Source organism: Mus pahari, chromosome 1, assembly GCF_900095145.1.
Source record: "Mus pahari chromosome 1, PAHARI_EIJ_v1.1, whole genome shotgun sequence".
In the NCBI taxonomy this organism is placed as follows: domain Eukaryota; kingdom Metazoa; phylum Chordata; class Mammalia; order Rodentia; family Muridae; genus Mus; species Mus pahari.
In genome coordinates, this window is record NC_034590.1 from 3,352,505 (window position 1) to 3,369,138 (window position 16,634).

At 49.1% G+C, this 16,634-nt stretch overlaps 2 protein-coding genes across 2 annotated transcripts; one reads left to right on the forward strand and one right to left on the reverse strand.

Annotated features, from left to right (window-relative positions):
- Positions 1 to 8,934: 8,934 nt before the first annotated feature.
- On the forward strand, positions 8,935 to 12,560 carry Tyrobp (TYRO protein tyrosine kinase binding protein). The gene is made up of 5 exons (XM_021216824.2): positions 8,935 to 9,050; positions 9,507 to 9,533; positions 9,657 to 9,803; positions 10,798 to 10,841; positions 12,325 to 12,560. Exons 1-5 carry the CDS (start codon positions 8,990 to 8,992, stop codon positions 12,388 to 12,390), a joined length of 345 nt encoding a protein of 114 aa, XP_021072483.1. The 5' UTR covers positions 8,935 to 8,989; the 3' UTR covers positions 12,391 to 12,560.
- A 131-nt stretch (positions 12,561 to 12,691) lies between these two features.
- Positions 12,692 to 16,548, reverse strand: Hcst (hematopoietic cell signal transducer). Its single transcript, XM_021219694.2, has 5 exons — positions 16,475 to 16,548; positions 14,661 to 14,754; positions 13,579 to 13,602; positions 13,045 to 13,176; positions 12,692 to 12,826 (listed from the first exon to the last, which is right to left on the reverse strand). The coding sequence occupies exons 2-5, from the start codon at positions 14,701 to 14,703 to the stop codon at positions 12,786 to 12,788; spliced, it is 240 nt and encodes a 79-aa protein (XP_021075353.1). The 5' UTR covers positions 14,704 to 14,754; positions 16,475 to 16,548; the 3' UTR covers positions 12,692 to 12,785.
- Between the last annotated feature and the right edge of the window lie 86 nt (positions 16,549 to 16,634).

Below are 16,634 nucleotides of genomic sequence, written 5' to 3' on the forward strand. Positions count from 1 at the left end.
AGTACATGGGCTGAGGAGTCTCTCCATCCATCCCCTAAGACATGCTTTCTTGTCTACAGACTTCAGGGCCTCTTCTGTCTCTGGCTTCCATGCCTCCGTAGGAAAGCTGGGATTAGCGATGCATACTACCTCCTCTGACTTTACATGGGTCAGGGGATCCGAACTCAGGTCTTCATGCTTGCACGCCATGTTTTTCCCCCAAGGAGCCCTCTTCCTAGCCTTCCAAAAGGTCTTGATATCAGGTAGTATGAGACTGCCTGCCTTGTTCATTCTTCAAAGCATCTTTGTTTTACTTGACTCTATATTTCTGTGTAAAATACAACTTCCAAAGAGAGAGGAGAAAAGAGTTGTTCATTTGGATTACAAAGCCACCAAATACATAGATTGAAACTGACATCAACCCAATAAAATGATATATCACGCTATTTATTTAGGGGTTTTAATTTTAAAAGTCTTTTTTAATAAAGTTTCTTTGTACAGGCTTTTCATCTAGTTTATTAGATTTATAACTAGATATTTGACCATTTATAGTCAAGTGGTTATTTTTCTTTGCTTTTGTTTGGTTTGTGGCCACTACATAGCAATAAATTGATTTTTATGTATTGATTTTTGAATTTCATTAACCTACCTAAATTCTGCTATGAATTTTTAAGAAGTTAGTCTACTGAGCCTACTGTAAGTTCTTCTGTAACCCAAACCTTCTCTCCGAATAATGATGTGGATGACTTTCACCTGTTTTTACTTTATGTGGGGGGGTATTTGTCTGTGCATCACGTGTGTGGGAGCCAGAAGAGGGTAGAGGATCTCCTAGGACTGAAGTTACAGACCATTGTGAGCTGACATGTGGGTGCTGGGAATTGAACCTGGGTACTCTGCAAGAGCAGCCAGTGCTCTTAGCCTCTGAGCCATCTCTCCAACCCCTACTTTCACCATCTTCCTTTATGGCAACCTTAAAGTGTTCAGGCTCCAATCAACAGACACAGCAGACCTCAGTCCGGGTCTTAGAAGAAAAGGGTTAGGATTCAGCCATCAAGCATCTCAGTGTTTGCACAGAAGTGTAAGCTACAGTTCTCAGGACACGAATCATCAAGTTAAGAGGTTCACATCTGTTCTCTCTTTGCTGATAGTATGTTTGAAGCAGGGTCTCAAGTATCCTGGGCTGGACTCAAACTCACTACGTAGCAACAGGAGCCGTAAAAACGATCCTCCCCTCCCCGTCTCCAGACTGCCGGGCTTGCAGGCATATGCTGTTACACTCAATTTCATGAGGTGCTGGAAATCAAACCGAGGACTTTGTATGCGCTGGGCCAGTTCCTCTGTCAGTTGAGCTCAGCCCATTTGCTTGGAATTTTAACCACACGTGGATGTTGAATTCATGTGCCACTTTTACTTTTTCGCATCTGTTGAGGTGAGCATATGACTCCCCTTCACTATGCTGATAATGTGTTGATTTACATTCATTGCCTTTCCAATATTTAACCAAGCTTATACTGTTTATAAAAAGCCTTTATTATAGGGCCAGAGAGTTGGCTCCGCAGTTAAAAGCCTGCTTACTTTCCCAAAGAGGATACAGGTTCAGTTCCTAGCACCTGGGTTGGGAAGTCCGGCGGCTTACAACTGCTTGTCTATCCTCCCACTCTAGGGGAATCTTATGACCTCTGGAAATACTGTATTCAAGTGCCCAAACCCATATACATATATACATACATGTAAAAATAAAACACTTTGGTGGCTGGAGAAATGATTCAGTGGTTAAGAGCACTGGCTGCTCTTCCAGAGGTCCTGAGTTCAAATCCCAGCAACCACATGGTGGCTCACAACCATCTGTAATGAGATCGAATGCCCTCTTCTGGAGTGTCTGATGACAGCTACAGTGTACTCACATACATAAAATAAATAAATAAATCATATATATACACACTAAAAGAAAAATAATAAAAGATTTATTTTATGTGTACGTATGCTTTGTAGGTAGGTGTGTGTGTGGTGTGTGTGTGTGTGTGTGTATGTGTGTGTGTGTGTGTGAGAGAGAGAGAGAGAGAGAGAGAGAGAGAGCAAGTGCCTGATGCCTGGGGAGGCTGGCAGAGGGCATTGTTGTTATTGATGTTATAGGTGAACTGGAGTTACCAGATGATTGTAGTCCATCGTGTGTTTCTGGGAATCAAACCCAGGTCCTCTGTAAGAGCAACAAGTGCTCTCAAGCACTGAGACATCTCTCCTGCCCTCTTCTCCCTCTCCCTTTTTTCCTCCTTCCCCACTTCTCTTTTGCTCCCCCACTTCCCCTCTGTCCCAGAGGAGTTTAATTAGGGTTACTCACAGGAGCCTGGATGAGGATTATTTACAGGCAGCCTATCAGAGGCTCCGAAAGCGAAGAAAGTGTCTCCTTTCCCAGCAACCACTAACTGCCCTTAGAGTCTTGAGGAGGGGTGGAGTCTCACTACCCCGCCCTCTTTTAGAATGCTATGTTGTCCAGGGCGAAACCTTGTACAAGTCCTGTGCAGATAATCAAAGCAGCTGAGAGTTCAAGTGTCCAACAGGACACTTCCCCCAGTGGTCCATCCCTTCCACTCCCTCTTCAGTAAAGTCCTCTAAGCTTAGAGAGGGTAATACAGGCTGAAAATTCAGCAGTTAACTTATTCTCAACACTTTGATCAGTTTCTTCAGTAATCTATAGCCGAGTACAAAAGGGAAGGTGCTCTGAACCTCAATTTGTGGGCACAGCCATAGTGATCTAAGAAGGGAATTTAATGGGCACACAAAGTCCATTCAGCAAAACAGTAACAGTGCCTGACTTACTACAGCCTGTGACCTTCCCTGATTTTGAACAGGTTTTACAGTGTGAATCCCCCGCCTGCCAGGTGTGGGAACCAAATCTAATCAGAAAGAAGTTGGTTATTCACATAACGTTGGTGCCACTATCCCACCCATCATGGCACACTTCGTCTGGCAGGTCCATAGTATAGCATGCCTGACCCACAGCTGAGAGAGACCCCTCTGTTCCAACAGCCATAGCACAGCCTTCTCTGGCACGATGAAAGCAAGCCAGCAGGGGAAGTTTCCAACTCCGCTCTAACCTGGTCTCTCTCTGTCCTGCAACCACAGTGTGTGGTGTCTTCAGCAACAGGGGCTCACCGCACAGTTCTGTTGGTCATCCAGGAGCGATGGCAGTAGCCTGTGTTGTTTGGGGGGAGTTTGGGGGGGTCCGTGGTGAGGAACTAATGGGGGTATAACCCATACCGGGCATTGCAGCTTTACAGTCTTGCTGTAACCTGACTATGAGCTATTTGAGAATTGTAGGTACCCTCTTCTTCTATAGCTATGAAAAAAAAGTTAGACATGTTCTTTTATCCATGTAGCTTCCATATTTTTATCTCGACTGAATTTTAGACTAGCCTTTTTTTTTTTTAAAAAAGAGCTTTCATTTCTGTTAAATATATCCATTGAATTTTAATTTTGGTATTGTACTTTTTGTTTCTAGAATTGCTTTTTTTGCATTTCCTCTGCTTTTTATGGTTTCCAGTTCCCTGCAAGACTTTTTACTTTTTAAGGTTTATTTTTATGTTCTAATCATGTATCTCTACGTGCATCTGTAGGTATACATTTTTTGTAACCTACTTTTAATAAGGGTTCACCCTCTCCTAGCCCACCACCCAGCAGAGGTTGTGGAAGAGAAAAGTCATTAGGATGTGGGGAAGTGAATCTGTTCAGCAATAGCTCTTTGGGGGTGAGCTCGAACTTCTTGGGCATCACTTCAGTCTCATAGCAAACACCAAATACGACTCAGCAGCTGCAGACCAGTCCTTCAGGCAGGCAAACACCAGGCACAAACCGGCAGTTACAGTCTAGTCCTTCCAGCAAGTAGACACCCGGCAGCTGTAGTTCAATCTTGAAGAAACCACCAGACTCGACAACTGGCCTGAAGTGAGGCCTCGGAAGTGGACAGCTGCTGCAGGAACCTCACACGAGCAGTTCTTGGGAGGGCTTCTCTCAAAGACGGCATTACCACAAGTTGAGCTCAACATCAACATGTAAGGTGAACCAGTACACGTGTGTTGTTAGTAAAGAATAGTGAGGCAGAGCAAACCAAACCAATGCTCAGTGCTTGTGGGCTCATATTTATACTCCTTCACCTGGGCCCTTTCACGAGTTAGCTGTATCTAAACATCCTTTCACCTGCTTCAGGAAAACGTTCTTTCATGTGTTTGCCTTCTCAAGACATCCTTTCACCTGTGTGCCCCAGCAAACCATCATTTGACACAACTGGATTTCCAAAGAACCTGCAATTCTCCACTTCATGTGTCTGTGTGTATTGCAGAGGCCAGAGAAGGGCATGGGATCTCTGCAGCTGGAGCTGCAGGCAGTTGTGAGCTGTCGGATGTCAGTCCAAGGAACAAACATGGATTTCCTGCAAAAGAAGTGTGCTCTTAGCCAGATCCGAGCCATCCCTTTAGGCCCTTGACAGGATTTTGGAACTACTGGTCTACTGTTTGTTTTGAGACAGGGTCTAGTGGCTGGCCTGAAGGTAGCTGAGAGTGACATTGAACTCCTGACCCTCCTGCCTTTGATTCTTGAGGTCTACTCTACCTCACCCAGTTAGTAGTGCTAGGCTCAGAAGCAAGGCTTGGTAACTGTTAGGCAATCATTTAACCAAGTAAACTACATTTCCAGCCTGTGACATCTCATTCCTAGTGTCTTTAGTGAATTGTTTGCATTTCCTGTTGAGGCAAAGTTTCCCTAAGAAACTACACTGTGGGGCCCAACTCTCAATTCCCCTTCCTCAGCCTCCTCGGACTACAGGTGCCTGCCATGGCATCCACTTGACTCTACACTCCTTCATGTGACCTTGTGATTTTATTTCTCTTGGGAATTGCTGAGGAAACAAACACTTTATTTAAAAACAAACCAAACAAACTAACAAACAACAAACAAACAAGTCTCCTAAGCCATTCTTACCCTTCCCCCACCCCAGTCCCAGGCAGTGTTAACTCTCTTTCTATTTCCTGCCAGGGTGAGACTTCCAGTTCTCTGCTGCCAGAGTGGATGAGCTTTTCAGCTGGAGGTGTGGCGGTGTCTTGCTGGACTCTCATTTATATTTCTCTAGTGACTAATGACTCTTGGTCCTCACCTCCCACTGACTGGCCTTCAGTGCCTCCCCCTTGCAGATGTGTCTGCTACAGAGAGAAACCCTGTCTGGAAAATTAAAAAAACAAAACAACAACAACAACAACTAAACAACCAAAGCTCTTGGCCACTCAAGTGAAGCCAGGCTTACCCCTGGAATCACAAGCAGGCATGGTACGGTCAGCCTAAGTTTGAGGTTATCTTGGCCTATGTAGGTTAATATACTGACTCAAAAAGGAAACCAAACCAGTACATAGGCATTTGGTGCATGCCAGTAACCCCAGAATTCCAGAGGTGGGGACAAAAGGACCAGAAAGTTCAAAATCATCCTGGCTACACAATGAGCTCAAGGCCAGCATAGGATACATGAAAAAAGAAAATCGGGGTTTCTCCTCCTCCAACTCTTCGTCTTCCTCGACTTTCTCCTCCTCTTCCTCCTCCTCCTTCTTCACCTCCCTCCTCCTCTTCCTCCTCCTCCTCCTCCTCTTCACTTCTTTTCTTCAGTGCTAGAGACAGAATCTTGGGCCTTGAACATGGTTAATGAGTGCTTTACCACTGAGCTTCCCCGGTGGGCCTGTTTTTCTGTGTTTCAAAGCCTCACAGGGCTGCTGTCGGGGAGAGAGGTTGTGGCAGCTGCAGACCCAACAGAGTGCTGGGGTTCTGGGACTGTGGGTTGTCACCTTCTGTGGCTCTTGGCCTGCTGCCTGGAGAGGTTGGTCATCTGACAGACCTCAGCCCAGCTTCCTGCAGCGGGGCACCGCTGCAGAGCACAGCCCATCAGAAGATGCCTCTCAGCATATCTTCTTTCTTCACCCAAAGATAGAACCTGACCACCATCAGGCCCAGAGACCAGCAGAGGTCTGCTTTCTGTGGCTTGGGCCTGCCGATGTATGAGTTGTGAAAATATTGCAAGGTGTCATTTCTGAGCTGATTGTGGTGGTTCATGCCTTTAACACTAGCACATGAGGGATTAAAACATGAGGGTCGTGGGCTCAAGGCCAGCTGAGTTACAGAGTCCTGGGTCATCCTGAGCTACAGAGCAGGACTATGTCTCAGAAAGGGGTTGGGGGGGGGCAGGCTATAGAGATGGCTCTGTGGCTAAGCCTCATTCGTTTCCCTGTTCCCACATGGCAGGTCCAGGGGAGCGGATGGCCTCTGAGGGCACCAGGCATCCATGTAGATTTAGGCACTCAGACATTACATAAAAAATAAAATAAATCTGAAGAAAGGAAAGCAACATAGATAGGTGGGTGGATGAATGGATGGATAATCAGTCTTTTGGTTAGGATACAATGTGTCATTGGGTCTGGGAAGGTCCCTCAGTCAGCAAAGTACTGGACCCACTGTCATGGTTTGTCTGTTCTTGGACCAGGGAGTGGCACCATTTGTAGGTGTGGCCTTGTTGGAGAAGGGGTGTCACTGTGGGTGTGGGCTTAAGACCCTCACTGTAGTTGCCTGGAAGTCAGTCTTCCGCTAGCAGCTTTGGATGAAGACATAGAACTCTCAGCTCCTCCTGCACACCTGCCTGGATGCGGCCATGCTCCCACCTTGATGGTAATGGACTGAACCTCTGAACCTGTAAGGCAGCCCCAATTAAATGTTGTTTCTTATAAGACTTGCCTTGGTCATGGTGTCTTTTCACAGCAGTAAAACCCTAACTAAGACACCCACATAAGAGAAAAGACTGGGCCTTGTAATCTTACAACCAGGGTGGCAGAGTTGGGAGGATTCCTGAAATAGGGGTGCCCAGCCTGGCCCACTGATGGTTTTCAGACCAGTACAAGAAAAAGGGTAGATAATCCTGAAGAATGACACCTGAGTTTGTCCTCTGGCCATACACCCTGAGCACACACACATGCTCAGCCTGTCCTTGGCTCATATCCCACAAATGTCCATCAACACCTCTCCCTTGGAACCCCCCAAACTTCCCATGTCTTAGCAACTAAAGAGGACAGCAGAGCTCCAGCAGAACCAGCCCCCTCCTCCCACAGACTGTGTTTGCCCTGACTTGGATGGCACACGCCCTGGTGTCTTCGCTGTTCATTGCATGTGTTCTGGAGACAGGGGACGATTTTAAAAGGGGAAACCATAGCTCACCTCTGGAAATGCTAACACCACTCAAGAGAGGAGTTAGCCTGTCATGAGTACCTACTATGTGTCAGGCAGAGTTCTCATGATCCACACAAAGTCCTCTGGAGATACTGACCCTGTGTCCTCTGGTTCAGGTCCCCATGCGCTACTTCTGCTTGTAGGCAGAGGGAACCTTGACCTCCAGCAGGGCCAGGTCCCCCTCCACTCCACCATGACCACACAAAGATCCTGAGCTCAGGCTGGCTCAGGGTTGTATTAAGAGGCCCACTGTGCCCAGAGAGTCCCTTTCCACACCTCTAGCTCTAGACTTCAGAAAGAAACTTTTGGGGCTGGAGAGATGGCTCAGTGGTTAAGAGCACTGACTGCTCTTCCAGAGGTCCTAAGTTCAATTCCCAGCAACCACATGGTGGCTCACAACCATCTGTAATGGGATCCGACGCCCTCTTCTGGTGTATGTCTGAAGACAGCTGCAGTGTATTCATACAAATAAAAATAAATAAATAAATAAATCTTTCGAAAAGGAAAGAAAGAAGCTTTTGGGTTCTTTCGGAACCAGACGCAGCTTGACCCGGGCAGTAATGGCTGGTGATTATCAGGGACACCTTCCCCACCCCCAATTCTAGAGTCCCCTCCTCCCAGAGTGGCATTAGCTTCTGTCCCATGACTACCATCTGGCTTCCCCTTTCTCCTGCACCCAGGGTGCTACAGGGCGTGACACACAGCGTGTGGGGGGGTGGCGGGGGGCGGCTTCCTGCATCTGGCTCTTGCCTCAGGGCTCCAACCTCAGGTTCCTCCTTCTCCACTCCTCGATTAGGCTCCCCCTGGGGACTAAAATAGTCCCAACCTCCTCCCCCATGATCTCCCCTCTGTCCTGGCTCCCGGTTGCTCCCCCCCCCCATTACCAGTGTAGCCCAGCCCAGCCCAGCCAGTAGTCACCTCATGGCCATCACCTGCCTCCCCTCAAAGCCCCAACTCTGTGTCTGTGGTGTGCACATCTGTGATATGAGTTCTCACCCTCTTGAGTTGCTGTTTTCTCTCTGTATCTCTTTTTTTCTCCTCTTCTTCTAACAGCGAAGCGGCCATCTTTAGGTCCTGGGTCCTATCTGTCTTTCTTTGCTGTGTGGCTGTGGGCAAGTGTCTTTACCTCTCTGTAAAATGGGAGAGAGGCATCAACCCCTGGTGAATACTATGAGGACTCAGTGACGTCACGCATGGGAGCACTGTCATGAGTGCTCCTGCCGGTGGCTCTGTCCTCCACAGCCTGTGACCCTGACAGGAGGGTAGATATCCAATAATAACTACAGCTGATACTTACAAGGCTAATGAGGGTCAGACCCTGCTCTAGTAATGTCGGTCGGCTGAGACCCCATGACCCTGCAAAGAAAGTATGATTTTATTCTCAGTCTTGTGGATGAAGAAATCAAGGCCCAGAGAAGCTAAGCGACTTGGTCAAGGTCGCCCAGCCGGGAAGAGGCTGAGCTGATTTCAATGATTAACACCCACAGTCCCTCCTGTTACAAGACTTGCCCTCTATCTGGAGATGGAGATGAAGAACTGAATGTGTATCACTTGTCTTTGTTGTTCAGCCCATTGGGATGTGGCATAGTCCCCTGAGCTGCATTCTTTCTGTGGCCATGTCTATACGTCCCTCCTCCCTGCTGCTGTCCCCTCCTCCTGCTGCCACCACCCACCTCACACTTCCTCCTTCACTTGGTTGGATGTCACACCACGTCCTACCAGCCCCTGGACGGTGGTGTCCAGTGCATATCTGGCCACCATGGGGGCCCTGGAGCCCTCCTGGTGCCTTCTGTTCCTTCCTGTCCTCCTGACTGTGGGAGGTGAGTCAGGGGCTTCTGTGGCTGCCTCCTGCGTGCGTCCTCAGCTCATGTTGGGACCAGGGCTAGGCAGAGAGTAGGAAGGGACAGCACAGACAGAGGGGAAGCCTGGGCCGAAGAAGGTTCCTCTGGAGCCTGTGGGTCTCACCCTGAGCTAGAGGCCCTGGGATTTGGAACCTGGTAGTATCCGTAGAGGGGGGACATTGAAGCTCACGGATGTACCACACGTTGGTCAATTGCCTCTGTACCAGCCCCTGGGTGCTGTGAGACCAGCTCTTTCCTACCTTCTCCACCTTCTACATCCACTGTCTGAGCCTCAATTTACATCTCTCTCTCTTTTGAATATAGAATCTCATATAGCCCAGGCTAGCTTCAAATTTGCTATGTAGTTGAGGATAACCTCAACCTTTCTATTCTCTGTCTCCACCTCTCTCAGTTTACCTCTTCTTTTCTCCTTAGGATTAAGTCCCGTGCAGGCCCAGAGTGGTAAGCCATAACACCCCCGATCTTTCTTCCTCTCAGAGGCCTCCTCAGGCGACCCCTTCTTCAGCCCTCTCTGTGCTAGCCCTGAGCCCTGATTGCTAACCTGTGTCCCCCTTTTCACCTGAGACTCTTTCCCAAGATGCGACTGTTCTTCCGTGAGCCCGGGTGTACTTGCTGGGATTGTTCTGGGTGACCTGGTGCTCACTCTGCTGATTGCCCTGGCCGTGTACTCTCTGGGCCGCCTGGCATCCCGAGGCCGAGGGACCGCGGAAGGTGAGCGGGGCTGGAGGGGGCTGGTCTGGGACACTTTGGGACCTGGTGAGCCGTGGACACGGTGGAAGCGTCAGAGTCACAAATATCAAAAGGATGGGAGGGCTGTCTTGTTATTGTTTGGTTTTGTTTCTTCCCTTAATGCTAAGGATCCAAACGGGGCCTCCCATTTGTACTGCAAATGCTTTTACCAACTGAGTTGCACCTTCAGGTCAGAAGGGCTGGGGGTGGGAGACTCTGGCTTTTTTCTCCCTCTTATTTATTTTTTATATATTTTTTTCTGTGTGTGTGCATGTGCGTGTGCATGTGCGCGCATGTGTGTGTGTGTGTGTGTGTGTGTGTGTCTGTGTGTGTGTGTGAATGTGTGCATTTGAGAGTAGTGTCCACAAAGGCCAGAAGATGGCATCAGATGCGCTGGAACTGGAGTTAACAAGTGATCCAGCCCCTGGTGTGGATGCTGGGAACTGAACTTGTGTCCCCTGCAAGAGCAGTGCCTCCTCTTAACTGCGGAACCATCTCTCCAGTTGCTTGGAAGGGCTGGTTTTAAAACCAAAAATAGTCCCAGTCTGGGGCTGGAGAGATAGTTCGGCAGTTAAGGGCACTGACTGCTCTTCTGAAGGTCTCGAGTTCAAATCCCAGCAACCACACGGTGGCTCACAACCATCTGTAATGAGATCTGATGTCTTCTTCTGGGGTGTCTGAAGACAGCTACAATGCACTCACATATAATAAATAAATACTTTTTTAAAAAAGTATAGAATAGAGTTTATTCAAGGCATGGGGAAGGGAGCTAAGAGGGTAGCAGAGGCAGAGAAAGGCAGAGAAGGTGAGCGGGCCATGGCCATGTGGAGAGAGGGGGGAAGGGAACTGGGAGTAAGGGGGCAAGAGGCAAGAGAGTAAGAAAGAAAGAGCTAAATAAATCTTAAAAAAAAAAAATTGTCCCAGTCCCCAGTTTAGTCCTTCTTCACACCATATGTCACTCTCTATCCCTCTCCAGGGACCCGGAAACCACACATTGCTGAGACTGAGTCACCTTATCAGGTAAAAATGCCAAATTCTTCTCCACCCTTGCTCCTGCCCCATCCTGGCTACCCCCTCCCCAGCACAGACACACAGACAAAGACACACACACACAAATACACAGAGACAATACACATACACACACACTCACATAAATACACACACAAATATACAGAGACATATATACACACACACTCACATAAACACACACACACACACACACTACCATTCCCAGAACCTTAAGGTCCTTTCCTCAGGAGCTCCCCCAATCCTGAAGGTAAAGGACCCATCTGTCAAACATATTCGATGGTCAACTTCAGATGAGTCTCTTGTCAAGATTCTATTCCTCTGTGCGTACATGTGTGTGGGGGGGGTATTTACGGGTTTGTGTGGAGTGGGTGTGCATATGCACTGGCAGCCATGTGGGGGTCAGAAGACCACCTGTGGGGGCTGGTTCTTTCCTTCCACCTTGTGGATCTCTGAACTCTTAATTCTAGCTGTCAAGCTTGGCAGTAAGTGCTTTCCCGACTGAACCATCTCTCCAGCCTCAAGCCTCCTTCCTAGCCTTTGTGCTATGGGTGAGGCTATGAAACTCCATCTCTAGGGAAACACACATCCAGGCTGGTCTCTGGTATGTGCGCTCAGAGAGTCTGCTCCTGGGAGCCACAGACACCTGCTCTGTGACCCCCTTCTCTGGAAGTCTACCTCCCTCCCTGTAGTCAGTTTTGCCCATTCGACTGACTCCTTGCTGGAGGAACGTTTTCTTTGAAAAGCGTTAGGATCTCTTGATTCTTGTTTTGAGTTTGGTGTGGGGCAGTAGTGGTGTGTGCCTTTATTCCCAGTGCTCTGGTGGCAGAGGCAGGCAGATCTCTGTGAGTTTGAGGCCAGCCTGGTCTACAGTGTGAGTTCCTGGACAGTCAGGGCTACACAGAAAAACCCTGTCTCCAAACAAACAAACAAACAAAAAAGAATCTTAATATTGGCCATCTGATTCCCAGAAGACCCTGGGCTGTCCAGTTTCTGAGAGCCAGGAAATTTTAGGGCAAATGCCAGCCTGATTTATGTATCCTTCAGTATCTTGGTTGAGGCCTACATGGATCAACACAGCACTCCAATTGGAGAAGCTTATTTGAAGCAACTTAACAAAATCATATGATGACATTATGAAGAGACTGAAGTAAACCAAAATAGTGGTGGGATAGGAAAGAAACTAAAGACAGGGAAAGTAAGACATTGCCAAGACTCAAAGGGTGAGCAGCTTGAAGATCTGTGAGCTTGGTGCTCCAGGCATCGGGGATTGCAAGTGCAAGGACCCTGGTGTTGGTGCATAACATGCAGGCAGAGAACCCAGGAGAATGCTGAGTGCATTTGAATAAAATCTTGACCTTTTCATGATTTTAAGTTTGAAAAAGCTGCCAGAGAACTTGAAGGTCATTAGGAGGCTAGATGTGTTTTACTTGCTGGGCCCCCTCCAATGATGGCCTCTGTCTTTTTTTTTTTTTAGGAGCTTCAGGGTCAGAGACCAGAAGTATACAGTGACCTCAACACACAGAGGCAATATTACAGATGAACCCACCCTATGCCCATCAGTGATCTGATGCCCGGATCCAGTCCTTCCAGATGCCTACTCAACAAGCCCTCCCTGGGATCAGGACTCCCGTTGGAATACAGATCCACAGGGTGCCTCCCTGAGATATCTGACCTCTACCATTTTTGTCCCCAAATAAAAGACGGAGCAAAGACAACGACTGAGTTATTCTAGCCTGGGCTGACGCATTGGGTAACAGTGGGGCCCCAAGAACGGTCTTAAATCAGGAAATCACTACGCTATCTGGGAGAAAGTCAGATTTTGGAAAGAATAAGACTAGAGGTATTTGAATCGCTTTATTCCTGTCCTGAAGAAGTGTGTTCCCGAACACCCCAAACCCACGGAATCCAGGATGAGCAGGTCAGAAGGTGTTGTGGTCAGCCTCTGCCAGGCATGTTGATGTAGACTCTACCATCTTCTGGTGGGTGGAGTAGAGAGAGCATGAAGCCTGACCACCCACTACTCTTCCCACATCACCACCTTCTTGGGAGACCCCCTGCCTCAGCAGGGGCTTCCTCAGGGGTTCCCCAGACACCTCCTCCAGGGCTTCCCCGGGACCGCCTTCGTGGGACCCCCTTCTTCCCCAGGGACTGCTAGGGGACCTACACTTCAGGCCCCGCCCCAGGGTTGGCTCACCTTGGGCAGGCCTGCCGTGTGGGCGCATACATACAAACACCACCCCCACAATTAGGAGTGACATGATCGCATCTGCAGCCACCAGGCCTGCCAGGAGTGGCAGAGACAGAGTCCCACATCCGGAGCAGGAACCTGGGGGTGGGGGGTGGGGTGGGGTTAGAGCCCAGACAAACAGGCAGCTGAAACTTCTGACTGTCAAAAGTTCACAGGGCGCCCCCTTCCTGTCCCCCGCCTCCCTAAAGACCCCGGAGACAGGGGGTGGGGGCGTGGGGTGGGGTCGGGAGTGGAGCAGTGGGGTCAGGTAGGGGGAATGTCGGCTCCCAGATTCTTTGGGATTCTTTGTGCCATGGGCACACTGGAGAATCGGTTACAGAGAGTCTCGTGGTTCCTATCACTTCAACTGGGTGCTGAAGAGTCAAGATGGGACCCGGGATTAGGAACGTCACAAGCCAGGGGCGGGCATGCTGTGGGACAGACTTAAGGGTTGCAGGCACTGCTGAAGTTACAAGGGTAAAGGCTTCTTTCATTCCTCACCTGCCGATGTCTGACTTGCAGCCACTGTGGAAAAAACCAAGAAGGTGGATGGAGGTGGGATGTAAGGGGAGCAAACCCCAACACCCAGGCTTACGGCAGGTGGGATGCTTGGGTGTAGTGCGAATTTTGGCTTCTTTAAAACAAAAAACAAAAAACAAAAAACAAAAACCAGTTATGTGAATATGTTTTGTTTTAATCTCAGGTCTGGGATATGGGGATGCTTAAGATTGTCCGTGGCGAGTAACTATGATTTGTCTCACGCTCTGGTAGGGGCGTGATTCTGCCAGCTGAAGTTAGTTAACTTCTGGAATTCTGGGGACTCTTGAGAGGGTGGGAAAATGCCAGAGCCCTGGTGGCTGTGGCTGCTCCCCCTGCTGCTGCACTGGCTGTTTGCTGGATCCCTAGTGGTTGAATGCTTTTTGGCTACTTTATTGGGGGTCTAGCACCCTTCTCCACCTCAATCCCTTCCAACCCCCCTAACACCAGGTAGGCAAGAAAGAAGATTAGAGGGGAAAAGGGGTGCAGACCACTTTAGACTACTTCCTGCTGGTTAGGGGTGTCAAGTTCTAGGGACAAGTCCTTAGGATGTCTCCAACCAGCAACCCAGCAAAAGTGGCAACAATTGGAGTAGCCATTGTTGCGGCCTCTAGGGCTCTGGCCTTTTCATACCTCTCAAGAGTCCCCAGAATTCCAAAAGTAAACCATCTTCCGATGGCAGAATCACGCCCCTGCCAGAGCGTGAGACAAATCATAGTTACCTGCCATGGACGATCTTAAGCAGCCCCATACCCCAGACCTGGGATTAAAACAAAAGCGTTCACATAGCATAACTACATTTTTAGAGAAACCAGAAATTCTCGCTGCACCTAACTAAGCTCCACAGTGGAGAGGTGAACTGCAAGGAGAGCTGCCCGCTGGGCACAGCGACCAGAAAAGGGAAATAGAAGTGACTCAGCAGGACGCCAGAATCCCATGCCCAACCCCCAAGGACCCAGGGGCACAGGGAGACCGACTTCCTCTCTGTGCCCCTGGCAGCAGATGGCAGCCTTTCTGTCCCCTCAAGCCCTGAGCACTGGCTTCACCTGGGAGCAGAAGCAGGAACAGGAGGTAGCCTGGGGGGGCCATGCTGGGCTGGGACCTGAAGGGATCTGGCCAAAACTGTGGTCCAGGGAAGTCCTCGGAACAATAGAGAAGAGAGGCAGCTAGGACGGATGTCACCCCGATGGTGACAATGCTACCTACTTCCTGTGTGGGTGCATGTGTGTCAAGACTTCCTTTGGAGAACAAATATGGGGGAGTCAGAGCCCAGAGAAGCTTCCGTGGTTATCTCGGTGGAGTGGCAAGAGGACCATGGTGTGGGCATCAGGGAGATTATGGAAATATGCTGGAGGTAGAGCCAACAACACTTGGGGTGGAGGGGGTGTGTGTTTGAGAAAGGGGATCGTGGTGACTGTAGTTTCTGGCCTGAGTGAGATTAGAAGAGTGGAGAGTGGGCTAAAAGATAATTAGGAAGCACTGGTTAAGGAGGGAGACAGGGCTGCTTGTGTTTGGGCACAGAGTTGAAAATACCTAACAGATCTCACTGGAAATGAAATGTGAATGTCTGCAGGTAGGGTTCAGAGTCTAGGGACAAGTCTGGTTCTGACACGTAAATCTGAGAGGGCTGATGGCTGGAAGACACGTGTAAAGCCATAGACTGGGTGAGATCGTTAAAGAGGTACACACACACACACACACACACACACACACACACACTACCAGAAGCCCAGAGTGCAAGGGAAGCCGAGGGCAGGGCAGAAGCAAGGGGGGGGGGGACCCAACCCCTGGCAGTGTTGTAAGAGAGAGGGAGAGATTTGGTCATCACAGTTCAGTACCAAGGAAGGTCACCAAGTGGGAACTGAGAATTGTTGGTTGCCTGGTGGACTGGGAATTCCTGTTAGGCTCACACCTCTCTATCTCCAGTGCCCAGCAAAGTGTCTCCTTTATGCTAACAGAGTTCTTTATAAATGGAAATAAGTAAGCCCAGCATGATTGCCCAAGCCTGTATGCCCAGCACTAGGGAGACAATGAGTCCAAGGCTAGCCTGTTAGCAGGTCCACAGCCAGCCCAGCTACTTAGATGTGGGAAGCCCCTGTCTCAAGAACAAAGTGTTGGTAGGGAGATGGTTTGGGGTAAGGGTACTTGACTTGTGTTAGGGCCCCATAACTGTCACAAAAAGTAGGCTTCAGAGCATGTGGTCTTCCACCTCCAGGGGAGTTCGCACACTTTTTAAAAATGCAAATATTGGAACCAGACATAGTGGCACATGCCCTTAATCCCAGCACTTTGGAGACAGAAGCTGGAAGATTTCTGTGGATTCTAAGACCAGCCTGGTCTACATGGTGAGTTTCAGGACAGCCAGAGCTACATAGTTTGACCCTGTCTCCAAGGGGGGGGGGGGCGGGCTGAAAAACAAACAAAAGAGCCAATATTGGTAGTTGATATGGCTCCAATAAATAGAACCCAACAATTGGGAAACGGAAACAAGAGAATCAGGAGTTCAAGGTTATCCTCAGTTGCCTAGAGTTCTAAGCCAGCCTGGGCTACATGAATCTGCTCTTCCCCCTTCTCTCTCAAATCAAAACTGAAACCAAATGGGGAGAAAAAAAGCTTTATAAATGAAAGCTAACTCTAAAGAAGGGAACGGCCACGTGGAAAAGAGAGATTTAAGGCACCTATAGGACCCTTGCCTAAAGACTTCTCCAAGAGGCCATGCGGTCTACACTCATGGTCCTCTTCTCCTTGAGGACCCAACATGCAGAACCAAGTCAAGGCCTTCAGTATCCTTGGCCAGAGACTCAGAATTCCAGGTCCCCATGTGCCCCTCTAGGAAAAGGCAGGACCCCTAAGCACCTACTTCCAGGAAGACCAAGGGTTGACTCTCTTCAAGGTCAGCCCCTCCCAACCAGAGACTAAGTTAGCATTGCGGCTTCACCCGGGACTCCCAGGACTGTGGGCGGGGCTCCGCCTTGAACCGGGCGTGGCCAAAAGCCGAATTTAAAAACTCGCGGGGGACC